At 33.4% G+C, this 26349-nt stretch overlaps 1 protein-coding gene across 1 annotated transcript in view; it reads left to right on the top strand.

Annotated features, from left to right (window-relative positions):
* Positions 1–25958, top strand: part of LOC129217402 (D-amino-acid oxidase-like) — a 90671-nt gene extending 64713 nt beyond the window's left edge. Inside the window, exons 9-11 of the mRNA XM_054851699.1 lie at positions 6296–6413; positions 24495–24593; positions 25649–25958. Of these exons, the coding sequence (XP_054707674.1) occupies positions 6296–6413; positions 24495–24593; positions 25649–25774 (343 nt within the window). The 3' untranslated portion in view covers positions 25775–25958. The remainder of the gene's footprint in view (positions 1–6295; positions 6414–24494; positions 24594–25648) is intronic.
* The last annotated feature ends 391 nt before the right edge of the window (positions 25959–26349 follow it).

Genomic DNA, 26349 nt, shown 5'->3' with positions numbered 1-26349 from the left:
CTGCAATTCCTCTGGCAGTTTTCTGCGACCGTTGAATCGTTTGCTCCAACTTCATCTCAGGCTTCACAGCATTGAATTTACCATTCTTTTTTTAACAACAAATTTACCTTGAAGGAATTTTTCCTACAGGTAGGGACACTCATTTTCTAGCGCTTTTAGCCTCTCTATGTATCATGTTGCATAGATAATTGATGCAGTCAAATTCACGAAAGACTAGTCTAAAATTAACATTTTATAATGATTTTCTCAAGATGCATTCTGCAGGCCTGAAATCCCACGATCTACCCCCATTCGACGAATATTACAGTCAACGAATAGCAGCAGCAAGTACTTTTGAAGATAAATGATTGGAAAAAACCAACAAAAGTTCATTCTATCTTTAGAAAGCACAGAAAATAATCCTTTCATTATACGTTGTTACGAGAAATGGTTTTATTTTATTAATATAAACCAATGCATTTTCATCTACATTGAGCATCAGTTCTTTTATTTCCGAAAGAATAAATCCATGCCCAGCATTTAAAAAGAGGCTTTAATATTTCATTTGCCTTTTTAAACAGTTCAAATTTTGAGGATAGATATTGCGCAGACTGTGTATTGGTTTCTCCCTCATGCTTTTGAATATAAGGACTTATACAGTTTAGATGTGCATATAAATTCGCAGCAGAAACATGCATATCGCCGTTAAGATCTGCTACTCTGTAAAAAACTTCGTCTTGATTTGGACCTCCTTCAGTACTCTGATTTTCTAAAACTTTGTTTTCACTTTCAAAATAGTTTGTTTGTGCATTTTTTTCTACCATTTTTTTAAAGTTTTTTCTCGCGTGTATTTCTTGTAGCACTGGTTGATGCAATGACACACTATATTTTCTTGCAGCGTTTTTCAATATTGCGCCTTTGAGTATTTCAGCAACTTCACAAACTCGTTTTTGTTCAGAAAGCATTTTTTCTCTTGATTCCTTTTGATATATAATACATTTCCGTTTGTCAAAGCTGTCTTCAGATGCCTTCAATTGCACACAAAAACTTTCTAAACTATTTTTATAAATATCACCCATTGCTTAAATAGTTAGTCACAGAAAAAGATGAAACAAAAAGTTTTTGCAACTGTGGAATATTTTTACTCGAAAACAATTACTTTGCTAGCAGACGATAAGTACCCTTGAACATTGGCGCAGCAAACGGGGGGGGGGGGGGGGGGGGGGGGGCGAAGAATCCCCAGAGTTATTGATTTTAACACGAATGCAAATTCGAATACAGTAGCTTATGCATATGAAAGGGCTGTTTTGATCAAAAAAACCCTCAATTAAAGTATTTTTGATCAAAAAACCCCCTCCAGAAGGTGTTGCTGGCTGCGCTAGAGACCTTGAAAAATATTGATTTACACAAAAGATTTCGCACTTTAAAATCGTTTGGTTTCATTAAGAGTTATTAATTTTTGTTCACTTTTCTAGTAACCAGAATATTAAACAGAAAACGTCAGAGATATCTCACGAAAAAAATGTGGAAATAGCCAGAGTGACTTTAATGACGTAACTATTACATTAATTGACTTTCTAGGCGCCAAAAATCTCAGTTCAAAACTCAAATTAAATTTATAGGCATGCACGCTGCGAAAAACGTAATGAGCAAGTGAACCAAAATGGCCGCTATATTTGATAGCCTGTAAAATTATTTTGCGCAGGATTCAACATGTCTACCCAAGATATTCTCACATTAGAACACCTACAGATCAAGATTCGAAAGAGAAAATCTCTGGACCTAAAAATTTTTACGGGCATACATTGTGGGGCCTGGAATAAACAAGAGTGCTTGTATGAAAAAAAAAAGAAATAATAAAGTAAAATACTATGCGATAAAATAACTAAGTTAAATACTAATCAAAAAATAATTATTAGAGTTGATTAAATAAAATGATGAAATGTAACGAGTGCGAAATTTGCTTACTGGAAAAAAATTAAATAAGTTTATTTTTTAAAATTCGTGAAAATTTGTCAATGATAAGTGTTGATTACTACTAAGAGTAAATTGATTGCAAGTTTTTAAATTAAATTAGTTGGATGAAAATTGTAGACCTGATAATGTTTCAAAAAAATTGAGGGTTCAATTCTTGTCACTAATTGTGAAAAATTTCTAAGTTTAAAAATATCGGGAAAAAAAACGACAAAGTAAAAACAGGCGAGAAAATGATTAAGTTCAATACTAAGCGATAAAATGACTAAGTTAAATACTAATCAAAAAATAATTAAATAAAATGTGATAAATTCAATAAAACTCTTGAAAAGCATATGTAGTGATAAAATGTAACTTGAGCGCGAAATTTGCTTACATGAAAAAATTATTTAAGATGATTTTTAAAATCCATGAAAATTTCTTAATGATAAGTGTTTATTAATGCTAAGAGTAAATTGATTGTAAATTTTGAAATTAATTTCAGTAGAAGTTATTTTTCGGTGAGTCTATTTTTAAAATTTATAGGATTGTAGACATGAAGTTTTGGTACTCGACTTATAATTTTAACATTTCTTAGGTTCTTCATTGATGTTTAACATTTTTATGTGATGTGTTTTATTTTACCGTAGGTAAAAATAATTAAATAAAACTGAAATTTATAAATTGTAATGAAAATTCTGTTAATGAAATTAGTTGGTTGTAAAGTAATATTTTGGAGAAGCTGTAAACTCTCGTCTTCGAAAATAACTATATTGAACGTGATGTGTTTTGAATATAATAGCGGGAACATTTTTCATCACTATGGTAAATGAATGATAAATAGTAAAACGCGGTAAGTCAAATAATAAAGTATGGTAAAGTAAAATAAAATATTATTGGGAAAATGAAATAGTCAAAGTGAATCTACTTCGTGAAAACTTTGTTTTATTCTAACAAGAGTGCTTGTATGAAAAAAAAATAATAATAAAGTAAAATACTATGCGATAAAATGACTAAGTTAAATACTAATCAAAAAATAATTATTAGAGTTGATTAAATAAAATGTGATAAATTAAATGAAATTCTTGAAGAGCATATGTAGTGATGAAATGTAACATGAGTGCGAAATTTGCTTACTGGAAAAAAAATAATTAAGTTGATTTTTTTAAAATCGTGAAAATTTGTTAATGATAAGTGTTAATTACTACTAAGAGTAAATTGATTGCAAGTTTTTAAATTAAATTAGTTGGATGAAAATTGTAGAATGATAATGTTTCGAAAAATTTGAGGGTTCGATTCCTGTCACTAATTGTGAAAAATTTCTAATAGTTTAAAAATATCGGGGAAAAAAATAAATAAAATAAAATTAAAAAAAAAAAAAAAAAAAAAAAACAAGCGAGAAAATGATCAAACTCTAAAATATACTTAAAAAAAATAGAAATCACGAAAAAATAATCTAAGTCTGAAATGCTTGAAATTAGTTAAAGACTAAAAAGTAAGAAAATAGTTAAAGACTTGAAAAACGCTAAAATAGTGAAAAAAAAAATAATCAAAGTGCTAAATGACAGGAAAAAACGTTAAAGTTCAAAATGTATGAAAGAATATTTAAGTTAATTATTTCTTCGAAAATTTAACAACTAAGAAAAAATATTTTGTTGTATGAAAGTAAAAAAAAAAAAAATGATTTCATTTTTATTCGTAATAAAAAAAAAAAAAATACGAGTAAGAAAAGGATAGTTAAGAAAATTATTTCTTCGAAATTTTAACAAGTTAGAAAAAATATTTTGTTGTATGAAAGTAAAAAAAAAAAAAAAAAAAAAATAGTTAAGAAAATTATTTCTTCGAAATTTTTACAAGTTAGAAAAATTATTTTGTAAATTTGTCAAAGAAAAAAAAAATTAGTTAAGAAAATTTAACAAGTTAGAAAAAATATTTTGTTGTATGAAAGTAAAAAAAGAAAAAAAAAACATATTTAAGCTGATTTTAAAAAATTCCTTGAAAATTTGTTACTGTTAAGTGTTAATTAATGCTAAGAGTAAATTTATTGCAAGTTTTGAAATTCATGCAAAGAATCAATGTTGTAAAAAAAAATGATAAAGTTTGAAATGCATGAAAAAGAAAATCAAAGTTTAAAATATGTTTCAAATCCACAAAGCATCGAAATAAATCTAAAATCTCGAATGGGTTGTATTTAAATAAATCTTTACTTAAGTGAAAAACTTTGTTATTAAGAAAAATAATAATAATGATGATAGTTTAATTATGATCTGAAATTCTGTTAATGATGTGCCATGATTTGTACTAAAGAGTGAATTAACTGCTGGTTTTCAAATTAATTTAATTGTAATATTTGTTGTCATGGTACAGATTCACATTAAGACTGAAAGAGTAATGGGAAATATAGCATAGTGGTTAGCATACGTTTTTGCTAACTCAAAGTTTGGGTGTTCGACTCCCAACTCCAACACTCTGTAAAAATAAAAATAATTAAATTCATAGAAATATTCTAAGTCCGGAAAAAAATATTCAAAGTCCCGATAGATGGCGCCACGAACGTTCTTAAAAGAAAAAATCGAAAAGTAAAAACATAGCAACAAGTGTTGCCACTCGAAAACTAAAAACTTAGGTGTTGCCATCCAAAAAGTAAAAAACCTCCTAATCTTCTACAAAGTGTTGCCATTTCTTTAAAGTAAAAACGAGAAAGTCCAAAAATTTATTCCGAAACCGAAACTAAACCCTCTTAATCTTTCATGACAAAGCGCGAAAACGCGGTCGTGCGAAAACGCGGCGGCCCCTGGGAGGCGGTGTTACCCAAGGTCAGAGGCGGAGGTCACAGGCGGAGTTGGGAGGCGGCTATGAGCCGCAGAGCCGCCTCCCGCCGGTGAACTCTCCTTTTTACACTACTCGCATGTTTGCCCAGCTTATATTTATGATTTGAAAGTTTCTATGAAATAATAACTTTCTTGTTTTCATATTATGTTTTTACTGTATTATTGTCAACTCGCAGTGCATTGTTTTTGCCTAATCGTAACATGTATAGGTGTTAAATTATTACTGTTTAATGTCGTTAACAACTCAAAATTATAACTAATAATCAGTGGATTTGTTTCTATATTTAAATAAAGTTCCTCAGGGACCCACTTGCTCAGATTTATCTGAGCATTTAAAAAGGAAAAGCCAAGCAGTTGGTAGGTGCTGGGGTCTCTGAGTGTCAAATATCAAATATAATTTGAACCTAAATTTTACTCAAAAATAAATTTAAATTATTTTTTACAATTTTTTTCTTCTAAAATTTTTGTACATTTCAGTCTTTATTTTTAAATTTTTTAAATAAATAAATTAATTTAAAAAAAATAGAAAAAATAAAAATGAACAAATAAATTTTATTTTTTAAACTGAAATTTAAGTTTAGGTCCTGAGGAAAAGTATATGGCACTAGTTTAAAATTAATATTAGAGTTATACATGCATTTTACAGTAAGAAAAAGTGCACGCTGTTACAAGTTAATTTTGATCTTGATAAAAATGTAATTTTTTTTATTATTTTTTCCTGTGATAAAATTGTGCTGTTTAAGCTTACGAACATTAAATCATGCACTTTTCTCAGATTTGCAAGCTTTCATTTAAAACTAAATTTTCAGACACAACTTGTATAGAAACTTAGTTACAAGCTTTTGAATAATGTGTATTTGTCGTGTTGCGTTAGTGGTTTAAAAATCCTGAGACTACTTAATGAATTATATAGATGAATAGATTATTTAATTTATTTAGTTAAGAATATCAGTTTTCGCTAATATTTTTTAGCAATCACGATTGCTTATTGCTTTCATTTGACTGTTTTTGACGTCCTATCATTTTATTTTCCCACCGCCACCCTCCGCACCATCACCGGCTCCTCACGATGCTGCTCCTATAGCGAAAGCCGTCTCCAGGTTGCATCAATGTCCTACACACAGGCGCATACATACACAACTACACGCATACATACACACACCTACACACATAAAAACACATACACACAAGATACAGACACCTACACATACACACAAAAACATACACACACACATACACACCACTACCCACACATTCATGCCTACACAGAGACACAAACACATATGTCTACACAAATACCCACCCACACACATTCATGCACACAACTACCCACACACTTATGCCAGCACACAGACACAAACACACATGCCTTTACACACATACACATACCCCCTACACACAAACACACATACCCCCCCCCCCCCAAACACACACGCCTACATACACACACTCGTGATTGCGAAAAACATAATTTGAATTCAAGATGTCAAAATTCATATTAATTTTTTAAAAATAATTTTATTCTATTAAAGTTCTGAAGAAGTAATTTGTGGAGGAACTCACCAAGAAGGAAATTGGAGCACAAAAGTTGACCCGAGTGATCGTGATAAAATCTGGCAAGGATGTACAGAAATTATCCCAAGCCTGAAAGTATTTTTTTTTCTTCTGTTTGTTACTGCTTACATACTCTATTAAGCTTTGTTACGGAAATCTAATCCCAAACTTTAGTTCTGGAGAGGATGAGCAGAACTAGTCTAAAAATATTGCAAACTAATTTACCTGTTTGCGTACACACCGAACGCGGTGCGGATTATGACCCTAATTAACTTAATAGTGCCATACGTTGCGAGCACAATTTATTTTGCATGTTCTACTTACATCCTCACCTTAACTAAAAAATTAAAAATATAAATAAATAGATAAATAAAAACAGATTTAAATTAATAAATTAAAAATGTGAGTTACTTTGAACATTCGTGTCCATGAGTAACAACACCTATTTTGTTTTCGAATACTAAATCCTTTAACAAAAAATTTAACTGTGTATCTATTGTGGTTTTTGTGATAGTATTTTTTCTTTTAAAGTAAAAGTACACGGTTTTCAATTGTGAACGAGAAGAAATAGGGTACACTTTAAAAATCTAGGTGAGGTCCGGAATTAGGGACTTCATATCAATACTGAATGCTCTGAAAGCATAAAATGTGTTTTGCGTATTTAAAAATCTAAATGGTTCAAATTGGAAATACTTTATTGCTGTAGAGATACGTAGTTCCCTTGTCAATTACAGAAAAGAATTAAAATATTAATATGAGATTACTTTTAGGACGAAAAGTTACATCTTGTCGAATTTTGTTTGGTACATAAATGCATCAGCTATTCCATATCAGCTGTTTCTCTTTTCTAACAATAGGGGAACCTAGCGAGATTTGACAGAAAGGGAGACTTGACCCTTGGAGACTTTTTCCATAAAAAGGATATTAGGGAAAATTTTAGTCATATTTTTGATTGACCAATCACACAACAGCGTTTTGTAGGGCAAAGCCGTTTCAGAATTATCAGAAATTTTTAAGAAATTCAAAGTTAAATGGTATCTACCGCACCTTTCAAGTAATATTTGAAAAATTTGGAATTTGTTAAATTTTCATCTCCAGTTTTGAGGAAAATTAATTTTTAAAGTATACATGTTTTAGTCACTGTTTTACTATATATATTAATGTGCATACAGTAGTTTTATATAACTTGAATCTGAGTAAACAAAAAGAAAGTTATGCTGGGAGCTTTAACCCAACTAGGGAGACTTGATCCAAAGACTAATTTCATGTTTTTGTTTAATTTGATGTTTTTCAATAAATATTTTTTATGAATAGCTAAAATATTGTGATTAGGCCTAATGATTTGCTTTTATTGATATAAGTAGCTAAAAATTGAAAATAAACAAAATAAAGCTCTTAGTAGGGGGGCATACTACATTCCGTGGGAAATTTCGTGAGGAAATTGTGAGACCAACTTTAATATATTCCTTATGGTCTGTGTAACTATGTCTCACCGAGTGTTTTGCTTGAATTTGTGTCAGACGGCCTGTATGACGTCATCAATCCAAGATGGCGGCTTTGATGAGTTTTTGCAATTATGAGTTAATTTTTGGGTATTTTTGATAATTTTCTGGTGAATTCACTTGATTAATACTCTATTCATCTTCTTATTATAAATTAAAAGCAAAATATTTAATTTTTTTGTTTATTAACTCATTTTTAAAAAAAATCTGATAAATCTTCTTTTTCCACTTTGGCTCTCAGAATTATCTGTTTTAAAAGTACCTCGGGTGAACTTTCGCAGTTAAAAATACTTTTAATTTTCAGGCTAAGATCACTAAACATTAGTACAGTCGAGCCCCGTTAATTCGAACACGATTATAACGAACTACTTGCTAAAGCGAACTCGTTTTAACGAGGTTTGACTGTATAATCGTTTGGCAGAATTCTAATGACCTGTATACCCCCTGACCCCCTAAACTCTTTGACCGGATATGAATCTCGTACATTGGGGGTGCTCTTAAGGAGTTTATAAGGAGAGGAGAAGAGAAAGCTTCTGCGTAGAGAAAGTAGTTTCTCGGATCGTTGGTGAATAGTCTGTAAATCTTCCAGTACGGTTATTTTTTCCTTAACTTATCACTGCTATTTTATTCACGTCTTCTCTCCAGAAACTCATATACAAGATTTTTTGCCTCCATCTTCGAAAAAAGCAAGGCTACAAATTAATTATAAACTATGTACTTTTTGTTAGATTAATAAGAAGTGCCCATTATGTTATCATAAACCCATTGGTTATGATAAAGTGTTAGAATGTATCAAGAAGAGAGTAGAATGGTATGACAAAGAGTATATACATTACTTACTGAACGATTAACGAATGTGACCGTAGAAGAGTTGAAAAATGAAATGCAGGATGCATCATGGCATGCAGGATGCTAAGAGAAGTGCACTCATAGAGCAAGCATGGACAGAAGTAAGAGATTTGATGAAATGGATAAGAATAAACTATATTATTCTACTACCATTCATGAAGACAATGTTGTAGGCTACACACAACGAGATCCAAAATTGTCGTTGGTGACAAAAATAAGTGGTTTTTCTGCCTCGGAAAAGGCGGTGTAAGAAAACTATTGGTGGCGATAAAAACAGATTCTGCAGGTCAGCAATTAAAAAAAGCCATTGAAATTTCCAAAAATGAAACTTTCAAAATTAAACTCAGTGACTGTACAGGTCCAGGAGACACTCATGCAAAGAACATTTTACACCATAAATATTGCTGGGCAAAACATGTATTTAATGTTTTCCGAAAAAAATGATGCGATCCTGATGTAGTAACAAAGTCACAAGATATTATTTCTAATAAAGCAACAAACGTAGAACTCCTGTGTGCATTACATGATTTTCTTGTTCAGGGAAAAGTTACTACAATAGCAGACCTTGAAATGAATTATCAATCAATTGCAAATAAAAATTTAGGAAAAAATAAAACGCGAAAAGAAATTAAAAATCTCATTCAAGAAGAAATTGGTGACGCTATATTTAGTAATCCAAAAAGTGTAAATGAGTCGCAACGCGTATATTTAAAGGAAACTGCAGATATTACCCTATCTAATGCAGAAGATGATTTTACAGACATTGGAAAAAACATGAGAACTATCTTTGAAGCTGCAAACATTTTACGCAAATCAGTTTCATCTGATCAGAAATGGACATTTACAGGATCTCTTGAACAGAATCAGATAGTTGATGCCATTCCAATCGAAGTTGATCAGTTTTTTACGGTGCTGCAACGGAAAATTCGAAATTAATTCTATTTCTGAGGTGCAGGACAATATCGTGCTGAACAAAGCTAAAAGACTATCACACATATTCATGTATAAAATGCTGTCTCCGTACCAAGCATCGAAAGAAACGAATCATGTTCATCGACATGCCCGAGATATGCCTTTGCAAGTTGGTGTTGGTCTTACTATGTACTCTGTTACCGGAAGCAAATATATAATTGATGTTTTACATAAACTAAGTGTTTCGATTGATTATGCTAAAGTTCTACGTTTGGAAACATAGATAGCAAATGGGTTAATAAGGCGCATGGATGATAGCGACGGGATGTATACTCCTCCTGATTTGAAAAAGGCAAGATTTTTATTTTGTGCTGCAGTTAACATTGATTTCCTTGAAGACACATCTTATGGTTAGGGTACTTTGCATAACATTGTAATAGTGCTTTATCAAAAAAAAAAAAAAAAAAAAAAGGACTCGGATAAACAAATTTCCTCTTCTCTTACCATACCTTCAGCATCCCGTTCCCTTCCGACATTACCTCAGTCCCTGACTGAAATAACGTCGTATAAAAGTGAAAAGGCAAGTAAGCCCAAATGTTCAGCATATGGGGAAGCATTAAAAGATAAGAAAACATAAAGGGAGATATTAAAGGCATTATGACAGCATTAGGACCAGAAAAATCTCAAGGAATATTAGGACTCCATGCTCTATCAGGATGTGATACAACAGGTTCGCTTTCTAAGAAGGGAAACCATCTTTTTGAAAAATTTATAATACGGCAGACAAAAATACTCTTGATGCTCTGAGTCATCTGGGCTCAACCGAAAAATTTAATGCAAATGATAAAGTTGCTATTGAAGGATTTATTTGCTCCTTGTATATGCCGCTGACCAAGATTTCAGGTATTGGAGAACTTCGTTGTTTCATGTTTTCGAAGCAGTAGGCTCAAAATGAAATTTTGCCTCTTACAAGAGCATCTTTGTCCTCATATATTTTAAGAGCGCATTATCAGGTATTAGAGTGGCATCTTGCTGACCAGCAGCACCCGAATTCACCATCACCATTAAACTTCGGATGAGAAAAGAAAAACAACTTCTATACTTCAGTTATGTGTACTTCCTTGTGCACCTAAATCCATCTTGAAATTAGTTCGATGCAGCTGCGTAAAGGGCAAATGCATTGTTTCATGCAAATGCAAATCTTAAAACATTGCATGCACTGAACTTTGTATGTGTGGAAGTGATAAGGACTTATGTGAAAAGCACAGCCAACGAAGCGATATTGATGACACTTTAAGTAAGACCTGTTTGTTTACTTTTAAATCCATATTTTTGAATTAAAATCAGAATTTAAATTATTTATTCATTACTTAGAGCAAAAAAAGGGGAATAATAAAATTGTCATTGCTTCCGATATTAAGTAACGGAAGTTTTAAATTTTTTCTACATTAAAAAGAAAATGCTTCTTATAACCCCAAAAACACGTGTAAGCAAATAACTTTACAGGTTTTTTGGAATAATAAATTTGATTTTTATCGTACAAGCTCCCCAAAATATTTTTAACTGCTATTGTTTACTAAAATAGTTCATAAAATCTGTATCGAAAATTAAAATTAACAAAATAAATAATTTATTTTATACACATAATTTGTTTTTAAATTTGAAATATAATAGTATTAAAATATTAAATATATAATAAAAGTTGAAAACATTTCATAATATGCCTTAAAAATGAGTCAAAACCGAAAATTTTTATCAATATCTAGTGCAGCCGCCATCTTGGATTAATGACGTCACACAGGCCGTCTGACACAAATTCAAGCAAAACACCCGGTGAGGCATAGTTATATAGGCCATAAGGAATGCATTAGAATTGGTCTGACAATTTCCTCACGAAATTTCCCTCGGAGGGTCTTTTACCCTAAGTATGCAACTAGACTATCTTGTGAGGCTCTGAGAAGTTGAGCTCCGACTCTGACAATGTTTACCTCTGTTTTGGTTCAGTTGAGAAACTTTCTTAGTAGTTTTTCAAAAATATTCCAACTGAAATCCGTGCCAATAACACGTGTATGTTTCACTAAACTTCCCTAAAACAGGTAAACATAGTCAAGGTCACAGCTCAATTAACCAGAGCTGCACTATACCTAGGGAGCTTTGACCCAAGCTAACTAGAGTGGCTTGACCCAAAGACTAATTTGATGTTTTCGTTTAATTTGATGCTTTTTCAATGAATTTTCGTTAATGAATAGCTAAAATATTGCTATTCAGGCCTTATGATTTATTTTTTTAAGCAATAACTCTGATATTGAGAATATAAAGGTCGGATGTTTTACTTCCTTTTACAAAAAAGGAAGTATTGTATTCGTAAAAAAAAAATTTCACTCAGAAATCGGCCTTAATTTCCATTTTGCTCAACCCCGAATGAATGTTGAGTTTTTTTCGATCCGACCACACTTGGATATATGCCTAGGAACGTACAGACACCCGAAATATCCATTTTGATGATCCCCGAGTTAATTACAACGAGTTTTCTCGTGACATCCGTATGTACGTATGTATGTGCGAAGGTGTGTATGTACGTATGTATCTCGCATAACTCGAACACGGTATGTCCTAGAAAGGTGAAATTTGGTACATAGATTCCTAGTGGGGTTTAGTTGTGCACCTTCCCTTTTGGTTGCATTCGGATGTTCCTAAGGGGGTTTTACAACTTTTTGGGGAGAAATCATTGTTAATTTTAATGCTAACTCAAGTGGTGTTATAATTTGCCAAACACTATATCGCCAAGCTTTTGGCCGCCAAGTTTTGTCGCCAACTTGGCGAAAAATTTGGCGATTTGTTTTTTTTTTTAATTTTTAAATCTGGTTTTAATTCGGCCAGTGTTGATGATATTTAAAGAGTTAACCACTGAATCACATTAAAATTGCCAATAATGGGGAAATAAATCTGTGTAAATCGTTTTTTTTTTTTACTTCGGTTCGCAAGAAACTAGGGGTGAAAATATTTAGTGTTTCCTTACTTACTTCAAGGCGCTGTTATCATTAAATTGGGGTAAAAGGAAGTCATGTGATGCACACATCAGCTCGTTTTAAATCAATGAACTAATAAAATGTACAATATTTTGGTCTAATAAATTGTTTTTAGTTAAAGAATAACTAAAATACTAATATTCTTTCAGCCTCATGGTTTGATACATAATAAAATAACTGAAATATTGCTTAAGTCTGGTCTGATAAAGTTTTAAATTCATTCGACTGCTGCTTTTCTGCTGATGTGGAGTAAGATTATTTTTTTTAAAAATATGTCACTATACCTAGGGAGCTTTGACCCAAGCTAACTAGAGTGGCTTGACCCAAAGACTAATTTGATGTTTTCGTTTAATTTGATGCTTTTTCAATGAATTTTCGTTAATGAATAGCTAAAATATTGCTATTCAGGCCTTATGATTTATTTTTTTAAGCAATAACTCTGATATTGAGAATATAAAGGTCGGATGTTTTACTTCCTTTTACAAAAAAGGAAGTATTGTATTCGCAAAAAAAAAAAAAAATTTCACTCAGAAATCGGCCTTAATTTCCATTTTGCTCAGCCCCGAATGAATGTTGAGTTTTTTTTCGATCCGACCACACTTGGATATATGCCTAGGAACGTACAGACACCCGAAATATCCATTTTGATGATCCCCGAGTTAATTACAACGAGTTGTCTCGTGACATCCGTATGTACGTATGTATGTGCGAAGGTGTGTATGTACGTATGTATCTTGCATAACTCGAACACGGTATGTCCTAGAAAGGTGAAATTTGGTACGTAGACTCCTAGTGGGGTTTAGTTGTGCACCTTCCCTTTTGGTTGCATTCGGATGTTCCTAAGGGGGTTTTACAACTTTTTGGGGAGAAATCATTGTTAATTTTAATGCTAACTCAAGTGGTGTTATAATTTGCCAAACACTATATCGCCAAGCTTTTGGCCGCCAAGTTTTGTCGCCAACTTGGCGAAAAATTTGGCGATTTTTTTTTAATTTTTAAATCTGGTTTTAATTCGGCCAGTGTTGATGATATTTAAAGAGTTAACCACTGAATCACATTAAAATTGCCAATAATGGGGAAATAAATCTGTGTAAATCGTTTTTTTTTTTTACTTCGGTTCGCAAGCAACTAGGGGTGAAAATATTTAGTGTTTCCTTACTTACTTCAAGGCGCTGTTATCATTAAATTGGGGTAAAAGGAAGTCATGTGATGCACACATTAGCTCGTTTTAAATCAATGAACTAATAAAACGTACAATATTTTGGTCTAATAAATTGTTTTTATTTGAAGAATAACTAAAATACTAATATTCTTTCAGCCTCATGGTTTGATACATAATAAAATAACTGAAATATTGCTTAAGTCTGGTCTGATAAAGTTTTAAATTCATTCGACTGCTGCTTTTCTGCTGATGTGGAGTAAGATTATTTTTTTAAAAAATATGTCACTTCAAGTATCACTTATCAAAACACCATCAAACCTGCGTTTTTGATTTCAATATCTATGAGTCTTTTTACATTCATGAAGAGGGGTCATATTTCCCTAAGTGTTGGGTCAAGTCTCCCTTATTATTGCTGATTTAATTCATCGAAGAATTTGCTTGAACTTGCCCTTGATTTTATATTTGTAAGTGTGTGTTGTGCAATTGTAAGACATGTCTTATGATTAAAGTTTTTATGCAACGTGCTATTGAAATTCGTGCTTTCATCAATTATTTTGGTACACATTCTCACATAAATTATAGCCAATGATCGAATAACACGCGATTTTCAACAATGAAACTCGCGTATTGCCAAAACATAATTTGACAGTATGTTTTGGCAATGTTTAACACTCAAAATCGTTGAATGGAATCAGTTTTTGATATATGAAGTATAACAATACAGAGCAAACGTGAATTCACGTACATTTAATAATGGCGCTGATTTTTCTCTAATTTTCTATTTTCCATTCTTTTTTTCCCTTCTTTATTCGATTAGTTTTTTTTTCATGCTTTTATCGGCGTGAAAAAAGGCCATTGAATGGGTTTCAATTTTACTAGGTACCGCAAGTGAGCAATTCTCACCAATATCTACAAAAAATACGGGCCTGTAGTGGATATGTTCTCATTTTATTTATTTTACATCTCTTACGCCTGGTTTGTTTCATCAGTCTTTGATTGCCTATGAAAATAGGATCTTTTGTTACTAGCCTTATATGTTGCAGTTTTTCCCAAACAGCTTATTATGTGTAAAATAGAGGGTTTTTTTTTTTTTTTGCTATTATTATATACCATGTTCATTTTAGTGTGGTTTTCCCGTGGAAATTGTGAATTGTCTAAGTGCACTGTTTTACTATTATATTTGGTAATCAAACGGAAATGCTTGCGTGTTTTGCAGTTTAAGTAGCCCTTTTGATAAATGTTTAACAAGAAAAAACTGCTTTACGCTATTGATTTCGATAATTAATCTTTTTTTAAATGCATGGTTATTTTAGTCTTTCAAGACTTCATTACATTGTAAGGGTGCAAATACACGGTTTTTGAGATCCCCCCCCCTTTCTATTGATGATACCAGATAAAAAGGATTGACCTATTACTATAGAACAAAGACCGTAATTGCGGAGAGTGAAAGACCTCGGAATACATGTTCAGTAAAAATGGTTCTTTTCAGTAAATATCTATAGACCAGGAAACCGCCCGTCAAGGTATGACGGGTGAAAATTGCTTCTACATTTGAACGAAGCCATTGCCTGTTTGGTGATATTTTGATAGTTGAAATTGTAATCCTAACTCCAGCGGATTAACTCTAAACTCCAGTTGGTAGCATTCAAATACAAATAAAAATACAAATGTAACAACCAGCAACAAGTCCTTGGCCCAGCTAGGCTGGTCCTAGTCAATTTATTAGTCCCCAATGAACATCAACGGCCCTCTTAAAGCTATCCACCCCCTTGCTCATTACCACCTCTTCCGATAAGCTGTTCCAAGTGCCCAAAACCCTACTAAAGTAGTAGTTTTTCCTTATTTCCAGGTTAGCCTAAGATTTGAATAACTTAAAACAATGACCCCTAGTCCTGCTTTCGGTACAAAAATTTAATCCATTAACATTATTCATTTTGATAAATTTAAACAACTGAATCATGTCCCCTCTGATCCTCATTTGTTCTAGGCTATACATATTACGCCTTTTAAGTCTGATATCATAATCTAAATTTGAAAGTCCCCTTACTAGTCTAGTTACCCTTCTTTGAACCCTTTCCAATACACAAATATCATTCCTCAGATAAGACGACCAAAATTGCTCAGCATACTCCAAAAATGGGGTCTTACTAAGTTCCGATATGAAGGCAGAAGAACGTTCTTAGATTTGTTTAAAATAGATCTACTGATAAACCCAAACATTCTGTTGGCTTTGTTACTTGCAATGCTGTACTGTTGACTAAATTTGAAGTCCTGATTTACTAAGATACCCAGATAAATAACATTTTCCGCCTGAGTAATGATTGAACCCTGTAAATAACGATAACTCATACGCTTATTCCCATGACCGAAGTGTAGCACTTGACATTTCTCTACATTAACTGTCATATCCCATCTATCCACTCACTTAGTAATATAATCTAAATCCTCTTGAAACTGTTTTACCTGTTCTTCATTTTCTACAATCCCCATAACTTTTGCATCATCAGCAAAAAAACTCATGCTTCCAGAAATATTCTCATTGATGTCATTCATAAAAATAATAAATAAGAGAGGCCCTAAAACTGAACCCTGAGGAACACCGCTTAAAACATCACTCCATTTAGAATGATTTCCCCCCACAACTACTCTTTGTTTCCTTCCAGTTAGCCAATTTTTGACCCAAAGTAAAGTTTTTCCTCCTATTCCTATATCAGCTAATTTGCTGAGAAGAGCAACATGCGGTACCTTATCAAAAGCTTTTTGAAAATCAAGGTAAACAACATCCACACTCTTTTTGTTATCTAAAGAAAAGTTAACCTTGTCGTAGAAATGCAATAAATTAGTAGCACATGATTTACCTTTCCTTAACCCATACTGCAAGCTAGTCATCAGACTATTAATCTCTAAGAAATTCATAATATTAATTTTGATCAAAGTTTCGAAAATCTTACAAACCACTGAAGTCAGACTTACAGGTCTATAATTCCCAGCATTACCTTTAGACTCTTTCTTGAAGAGCGGCATTGTGTTAGCCAGTTTCCAGTCCTGTCCCTGAATTATAAGAAGCATTGAAAACATTTAAATAACATCCACTATTTCCTCTGCGCATTCAACTAAAATTTTTGGATAAATATTATCTGGTCCCGGAGCTTTAGTTACTTTATTTTTTTACAAATGAAATAGAACCTCCTCCTTGGAAAACACAAAATCCTCAAGTTGCATAATAGCTTGTCTTGCTAGTGTCAACTGTTGAGACACAGTTATCGTTAAACCCACTGGAAAAAAAAGTTATTAAGAACATTTGCATTATCCCTATCGTTTTGGATTAAATTTCCATGCTCATCAACCGTTCATTGTTGATCATTTATTAGTTTCTTCATTCCCCTGAAATGACACAGTCTTACCAGTAAAACAGTTAAGTAGCCGGATCGAGCTCAACCGTGTCACAATGAAACCTTTCCCTGCATATTAAACATTACCAAAACATATTATCAAATTATCATGCCGTGGAGCGAATTTCATTGAGCGAATCACGCTGGTTATTCGATCATCGGTTATCATTAATATGAGGATGCAGAGAAAGGCTTTATTGTGACAAGGCTGAACTCGATCGGGTAACTTAACTGTTTTACAGGCAAGACAGGCATTTTAGGGAAAGAAAGAAACGAAAACGAAAAAGTGGTTGAAAATTAAGGCTATCCACTGGAGTTTAGGGTTAATCCACTGGAGTTCGGGTTAAAATTTCCAATATCAAAATATCACCCAATAGGCAATTGCTTCGTTCAAATGTAGAAGAGTAGAAGCAATTTTCACTGGTCATACCTTGACGGGAGACTTTCTAGTCAAGTATAAAAACCTGGTTACTAGAAAATCTGCTCAAGTCTCCGTTGATTTGGCATTAGTAAAGATTAAATACATTGATAGTATTAAGTATAACTTACTAAATTGGAAAATGATGCTAAAATTTGTTTGATATTAAGAGAGCAGAGGACAACAGCTATTATATATTATTTCTCTAAGGTGTTGTATTTTTGTGACAACGCTATAACTTCCTCACTAATGCATCAAACTTCATACTTAAGAAATGCATCATTTTAAAGATTTTTTCACCGCTTTCGACAAAAAGTAAAGAAACAACACAAACTGAGGTGGGTTTTCAAAATAATTGGGTTATTCAGTTTTTTATTTTTGAAATAAAGCATTGTTTTAATGTTTAGCATCCGCGACCGTGCAGTTCAGTTGGTTGGAGCGTCGTCCCAAAAGTGCAAAGATAGTGGGTTTGACCCCACCTTGGGTTTGGTTATTTTTGAATGACTTTTTTTTCCTCGGGTTAATCTTGCTCCAAATTTCCAAGAATATATAATTTAAACTCATTGCAGGATTTCTGAATCAATTGTACTTTCGCATTAAAATAAGAAAAGAAAGCTTTTTTTTTTTTGAAAGGCCAATCTTTTCTTTTCTTGGGTGATCTCTTAATCTTTACTAATAATAAAGCTGAAAGTCTGGATCTCTGTCTGAATGTCTGTGATGCGCATAGCGCCTAGACCGTTCGGCCGATTTTCATGAAATTTGGAACAAAATTAGTTTGTAGCATGGGGGTGTGCACCCCGAAGCGATATTTTGAAAGTACGATTCTGTTCTTTTTCTATCCAAATTTTATGAACATTTTACTGAGCAAATTATCATAACATGGACGAGCAAATTAACATAACGTGGACGAGCAAATTCTATTAGGGGCAAAGCCGTGCGTATACCGCTCGTTCTTCATAAAACTTCAGAAGTAAAGCATCATTTCATTTTATTTTTCACTTTCATCACCGAAAAAGAAACAAATAATTCGCATTGTGGCTGTTTTTCGAAATATCACTGTTGAAAAGAATCGGATGTTTGAACTTAACTGCCAAATGTGAATGCTTCGCCCGGGTCTGCTAGTAACATTTAAATAGACACGTGCAAAGCACACTGATGTTATAAAACGAGCCGATTGAGATTTTGTAAGTTTATCGATTTGTATTGTTCACGCTCCAGTCATTATTTGCATTCGTAGTTTTTGAACCTAAAGCAAATTCATTAAAATATTCGTTCTCATTGTCTTTTTTATTTCACCAAGCTACTTTAGATTCTACTTTTCACCTTTTCAATTTATGTGTTTTATTCTTGATTTTTCTCTTTTGTTTCAATTTTAGCGGTAACGCACGATATTTCATGTTGGACGATGCAAGTTGGCATGCTTTGGTGTTTTTTTCCCCCCTCCTGCTGTTATCTTTTGCTACGGTCGAAAATTGCAAATCAAAAGCTCCGCACCTAAGTAGGCTATTTGGTTCATCTTTTCTTTACAAATACAAATGCAAAAGTGACGACAAGCAACAGGCTCTGGGCCCAGCTAGACTGGTCCTAGTCCATTTACAATCCCCAGTGAAGATCAATGGCCCTCTTAAAACTGAAGCATTTTTTTTTAATGTAGAAAAAATTTACAACTTCCGTTACTTAATATCGGAAGCAATGACAATTTTATTATTCCCTTTTTTTTGCTCTAAGTAATGAATAAATTATTTAAATTCTGATTTTAATTCAAAAATATGGATTTAAAACTAAACAAACAGGTCTTACTTAAAGTGTCATCAATATCGCTTCGTTGGCTGTGCTTTTCACATAAGTCCTTATCATTTCCACACATACAAAGTTCAGTGCATGCAATGTTTTAAGATTTGCATTTGCATGAAACAATGCATTTGCCCTTTACGCAGCTGCATCGAACTAATTTCAAGATGGATTTAGGTGCACAAGGAAGTACACATAACTGAAGCATAGAAGTTGTTTTTCTTTTCTCATCCGAAGTCTAATGGTGATGGTGAATTCGGGTGCTGCTGGTCAGCAAGATGCCACTCTAATACCTGATAATGCGCTCTTAAAATATGTGAGGACAAAGATGCTCTTGTAAGTGGCAAAATTTCATTTTGAGCCTACTGCTTCGAAAACATGAACCAACGAAGTTCTCCAATACCTGAAATCTTGGTCAGCGGCATATACAAGGAGCAAATAAATCCTTCAATAGCAACTTTATCATTTGCATTAAATTTTTCGGTTGAGCCCAGATGACTCAGAGCATCAAGAGTATTTTTGTCTGCCGTCTTATAAATTTTTCAAAAAGATGGTTTCCCTTCTTAGAAAGTGAACCTGTTGTATCACATCCTGATAGAGCATGGAGTCCTAATATTCCTTGAGTTTTTTCTGGTCCTAATGCTGTCATAATGCCTTTAATATCTCTCTTTATGTTTTCTTATCTTTTAATGCTTCCCCATATGCTGAACATTTTGGCTTACTTGTCTTTTCACTTTTATAGGACGTTATTTCAGTCAGAGACTGAGGTAATGTCGGAAGGGAACGGGATGCTGAAGGTATGGTAAGAGAAGAGGAAATTTGTTTATCCGAGGCTTTTTTTTTTTTTTTTTTGATAAAGCACCATTATAATGTTATGCAAAGTACCCTAACCATAAGATGTGTCTTCAAGAAAATCAATGTTATCTGCAGAACAAAATAAAAATCTTGCCTTTTTCAAATCAGGAGGAGTATACATCCCGTCACTATCTGCGCCTTATTTACCCATTTGCTATCTATGTTTCCAAACGTAGAACTTTAGCATAATCAATCGAAACACTTAGTTTATGTAAAACATCAATTATATATTTGCTTCCGGTAACAGAGTACATAGTAAGACCAACACCAACTTGCAAAGGCATATCTCGGGCATGTCGATGAACATGATTCGTTTCTTTCGATGCTTGGTACGGAGACAGCATTTTATACATGAATATATGTGATAGACTTTTAGCTTTATTCAGCACGATATTGTCCAGCACCTCAGAAATAGAATTAATTTCGAATTTTCCGTTGCAGCACCGTAAAAAACTGATCAACTTCGATTGGAACGGCATCAACTATCTGATTCCGTTCAAGAGATCCTGTAAATGTCCATTTCTGATCAGATGAAACTGATTTGCGTAAAATGTTTGCAGCTTCAAAGATAGTTCTCATGTTTTTTCCAATGTCTGTAAAATCATCTTCTGCATTAGATAGGGTAATATCTGCAGTTTCCTTTAAAGATACGCGTTGCGACTCATTTACACTTTTTGGATTACTAAATATAGCGTCATCAATTTCTTCTTGAATGAGATTTTTAATTTCTTTTCGCGTTTTATTTTTTCCTAAATTTTTATTTGCAATTGATTGATAATTCATTTCAAGGTCTGCTATTGTAGTAACATTTCCCTGAACAAGAAAATCATTTAATGCACACAGGAATTCTACGTCTTTCGCTTTGTTAGAAATAATATCTTGTGACTTTGTTACTACATTAGGATCGCATCATTTTTTTCGGAAAACATTAAATACATGTTTTGCCCAGCAATATTTATGGTGTAAAATGTTCTTTGCATGAGTTTCTCCTGGATCTGTACAGTCACTGAGTTTAATTTTGAAAGTTTCACTTTTGGAAATTTCAATGGCTTTTTTTAATTGCTGACCTGCAGAATCTGTTTTTATCGCCACCAATGGTTTTCTTACACCGCCTTTTCCGAGGCAGAAAAACCACTTATTTTTGTCACCAACGACAATTTTGGATCTCGTTGTGTGTAGCCTACAACATTGTCTTCATGAATGGTAGTAGAATAATATAGTTTATTCTTATCCATTTCATCAAATCTCTTACTTCTGTCCATGCTTGCTCTATGAGTGCACTTCTCTTAGCATCCTGCATGCCATGATGCATCCTGCATTTCATTTTTCAACTCTTCTACGGTCACATTCGTTAATCGTTCAGTAAGTAATGTATATACTCTTTGTCATACCATTCTACTCTCTTCTTGATACATTCTAACACTTTATCATAACCAATGGGTTTAACTAATGGGCACTTCTCATTAATCTAACAAAAAGTACATAGTTTATAATTAATTTGTAGCCTTGCTTTTTTCGAAGATGGAGGCAAAAAATCTTGTATATGAGTTTCTTTAGAGAAGACATCGTGAATAAAATAGCAGTGATAAGTTAAGGAAAAAATAACCGTACTGGAAGATTTACAGACTATTCACCAACGAACCGAGAAACTACTTTCTCTACGCAGAAGCTTTCTCTTCTCCTCTCCTTATAAACTCCTTAAGAGCACCCCCAATGTACGATATTCATATCCGGTCAAAGAGTTTAGGGGGTCAGGGGTTATACAGGTTATTAGAATTCTGCCAAACGATTATACAGTCAAACCTCGTTAAAACGAGTTCGCTTTAGCAAGTAGTTCGTATTTTGTGATAATTTTCTGGTGAATTCACTTGATTAATACTCTATTCATCTTATTATAAATTAAAAGCAAAATATTTATTTTTTTGTTTATTAACTCATTTTAAAAAAAAATCTGATAAATCTTCTTTTTTCACTTTGGCTCTCAGAATTATCTGTTTTAAAAGTACCTCGGGTGAACTTTCGCAGTTAAAAATGCTTTTAATTTTCAGGCTAAGATCACAAAATACCCAAAAATTAACTCATAATTGCAAAAACTCATCAAAGCCGCCATCTTGGATTGATGACGTCATACAGGCCGTCTGACACAAAATCCAAGCAAAACACTCGGTGAGACATAGTTACACAGACCATAAGGAATATATTAAAGTTGGTCTCACAATTTCCTCACGAAATTTACCACGGAATGTAGTATGCCCCCCTACTATTACCAAACTTCTATATAAGGGCAGAAGAGCTTTTTTAGATTTGTTTGAAATATATCTATTGATAAACCTAAGCATCATATTGGCTTTGTTACTAGCTATGCTGCACTGTTGGCTAAACTTGAAATCCTGACTTATTAAGACGCCCAGACCAGTAACTTTTTCTGCCTGACTAATGACTGAACTTTGTAAATAATAACTTGTACACTTATTTCCATGCCCTAAATGTAGCACTTGACATTTCCCAACATTAACAGCCACACCACATTTATCAGCCCATTCATTTCGTAATATGATTTAGATCCTCTTGCAGCTGATTTGCTTGTTCTTCATTTTCTACACTCCCCATAACTTTGACATCATCAGCAAAATAATTCATGTTCCTAGAAATATTTTTATGAATATCGTTCATAAAAACAGTGAACAAAACAGGCCCTAACACTGATCCTTGAGGAACCCCGCTTAAAACCTCACTCTAATTAGACTAATTTCCCCTTACAACTACCCTTTGTTTCCTTCCGGTCAGCCAGTTTTTTACTCAAACGAAAGTTTTCTCTCCTATTCCTATATCAGCTAATTTGCTAAGTAGAGCAACATGCGGTACCTTGTCGAAAGCTTTTTGAAAATCAATGTAAACAACACCTACAGGCTTCTTATTGTCCAAAGTCATGGTAACTTTGTCATAGAAATGTAATAAATTAGTTTCACAAGATTTACCTTTCCTGAAACCGTACTGAAAACTAGTCAATAGATTATTAGTCTTACTCTTTACTAATAATCTCTCCGGATCTCTCTCTGTCTGTCAGGAGATCTTTGACGCGCATAGCGACTAGATCGTTCGGCCGATTTTCATGAAATTTGGTACAAAGTTAGTTTGTAGCATGGGGGTGTGCACCTCGAAGCGATTTTTCGAAAATTCGATGTGGTTTGATGGTGTCGCGAATCAAGACAAAAAAAAAAAAAAACCACTCTGAATTTGTCACCAAGTTGGCGACAAAACTTAGCGACCAAAAGCTTGGTCGCTAAGTTGTCAACACATTGTCAAGTGTTTGCCAAATTATCTCAGCACTTGAGTTTGCATTGAAATTAGCAATGATTTTACCGCAAAAAGGTGTAAAAGTCCCCCTTTGGAACATCTGAATGCAACCAAAAGAGAAAGTGCGCAACTAGACCCCACTTGGAGTCTACGTACCCAATTTCAACTTTCTAGGACGTGCCGTTTTTGAGTTACGCGAGATACATACTCACATACACACATACGCACATACGTACAGACGTAAAGAGAAAACGTGTTGTAATTAACTCGGGGATTGTCAAAATGGATATTTTGGGTGCTTGTACGTTCCTAGGCATATATCCACGTGTGGTCGAGTCGAAAAAAAAAATATATATAAAAAACTAATTTGAATTCCGAAACTTTGAATTCAAATTATGTTTTTCGCAATCACGAGTTGCGACAAGACTCTACTGGTTAGAGTTATTGTTTCTAGAAATGGCTCCCCCGCCCAAGCATGTCCCTCCTCCTGGGTGCTTATGTGTATATAGTTGTGTGCGTGTGTGTGTAGGCTTACGTGTGTAGGCGCACGTAGGCGTGTGTATGTGTGTAAAGGCGTGCGCGCGTAGGCGACTGTGTATGAGCATGCGTGTGTAGGACATGGACGCCACCGCCCAGCAAAAGTGGATTCCGGGGGACAGTGCTCAGGACAGCCGCGCCGCCGCCGGTGGACGGTGGTGCTGCAGCCCTGGTCCAAGCTGAAAAAGGAACCGGAACATCAAGGACTGTCAAGTGAGAACAATAAGCAATCGTGATTGCTCAAAAACTCAACAGTCATTCGAGGGTGAGCAAAATGGAAGTTAAGGCCGATTTTTGAGTGAAATTTTTTTCGCGAATACAATACTTCCTTTTTTGTAAAAGGAAGTAAAAAGAGTCGTATTTTACCTAACAGCCAGTTAATTTGCCATTTTTTCATGTTTAACCGATGCAAATTCTCTTTTTTTTCTGACAGAAAGCAAAGATCGTTAGAGAATGGGTTGGCTTGCGACCAGGAAGACCAAAACCTCGCTTGGAAAGAGAAACTATGAAGACTAAGAATGGGATATTGGAAGTAATTATTTGAAATTTTATTTTCACAATAAAATATTTATAGTTGATGATAATAATAAAACTAAGAGACACACAAAAGCTGTGTTTTTGATGCATGCTTGAGAGCATTCTGTGAAATATTTTCAAAATTTAAGATCTTCCCACTCTTCTAGCAGATTAAAAAAATATGACCTTAATATGGTCTTTTTAAGGCACATTTTCAACTATATTGGACCACTTCACACCAGTGTTGCAACAAGAAACTTTTAAAGGTAAAAAGTGTTTCGCTTAAAAACACGTACATAGAAACATACAAGTGAAGTAAAATAGTTCAGTTGTTAAACTTGCCACATCTCAATTGCAAAAATCAACAAACGATTATTTATTGTTAGAAAAAACATTTTAATTTACAACTGTTAGTTTGAACGTAAGTACCAGCACTTAAATATTTTATATCGAAAATTGGGAGCATAAGTCTCATCAAAAGGGGTGACACTCGTCACATCAAAGCATCGAAATCCTACATTCATCGGCGGTAATTCAGTGGCGACTGAACGCTTGATTCGAGTTCATGCTATGGAGCGTTGAAGGGTTGCTGCCATCCTAAATCAAATAATTTTCCACACAGGTATACAGTCGAACCTCGCTATAAGGTCATTCTTCGAAACTTTATGAATGTGTCCTGTGTCCTCATAACGAAATCATAACTTTTAGGGCTTTTGATGACAAAATATGGCCTTTAGAGGGGCCCCTAAAAACAATACTTGAAAATGGGGCCTTTATAGGGGAACCCTGACCATGTAGTTTCATGGAATAAATATCCTTGCACTTGTAAACGATGCAATATTATTATAATTATCTGGATTTTAAGAGAACCATTTTAGCATGTCATTTAGCAAAAAATATGTAAAGGAATATACAATAATTTCGCTCTTTAAAAATTGTCTCACGATTTCATTTTCTGTTTTATACATTATCAATCAGAACTTCTAATTTTTTGCATTTTATCTCAAACATAAAGTAAAGGGAAATAAGTACGATACCATTATATTGTTCTTCTCTTTATTCTTCTTACAGGTTATTCATAACTACGGTCACGGCGGATCGGGTGTTACTTTATTTTGGGGATGTGCAATACGCACCACCGAGCTGCTGCAAGACGTCTTGGCTGAAAGAAGAAAGAATGTTAGAGCGAATTTGTAATGAGCTCAATCCATGTGCTTTTTTACAATATCGCTTTAATCACAGAATTTTGAGAAACGTGGTCAATTTTATTTAAAATTTTATCATCTACAGAAGGAATTGATTTGAATGTGTTTGTGAATATACTATTATGTTTTTTGCGAAACACTATTTTATAGCTATAAGTGTTATTGCTTATCACAAATTAAACAACTACTCCAATAAAGAGTTTATATTTTAGGATTCCATTTTTTATTCACGTTAAAATTAAAAAAAAAAAAAAAAGAAAGAAACAACTATTGTTATTTTTGCACACATCGATTGGTGGGATCAAATTTTGGTGATTACCTTTTTCTACCAGTCGTCAACCTGAACGTGTATTGCATCAGTATTTTAGTCATATCTAACTACGGTGCAGCAAAGCTTTGAATTTTAATCTATCTTTTGTTACGTTGGGAATGTGAATATTCTTTTAAGCATAAAATGTACATAAAATTCATCTTCACATTCAAATTATGTGTAATGTTTGATGTACATACATTAAAAAAAAGTCCTAGAGGAAGGGGCGAGGGGGGGGGGGGCTAAAAACCTTCTAG

Source organism: Uloborus diversus, chromosome 2, assembly GCF_026930045.1.
Source record: "Uloborus diversus isolate 005 chromosome 2, Udiv.v.3.1, whole genome shotgun sequence".
Lineage (NCBI taxonomy): Eukaryota > Metazoa > Arthropoda > Arachnida > Araneae > Uloboridae > Uloborus > Uloborus diversus.
Note: the sequence above shows the minus strand (reverse complement) of the source record. Positions and strands in the feature narration are given on the sequence as shown.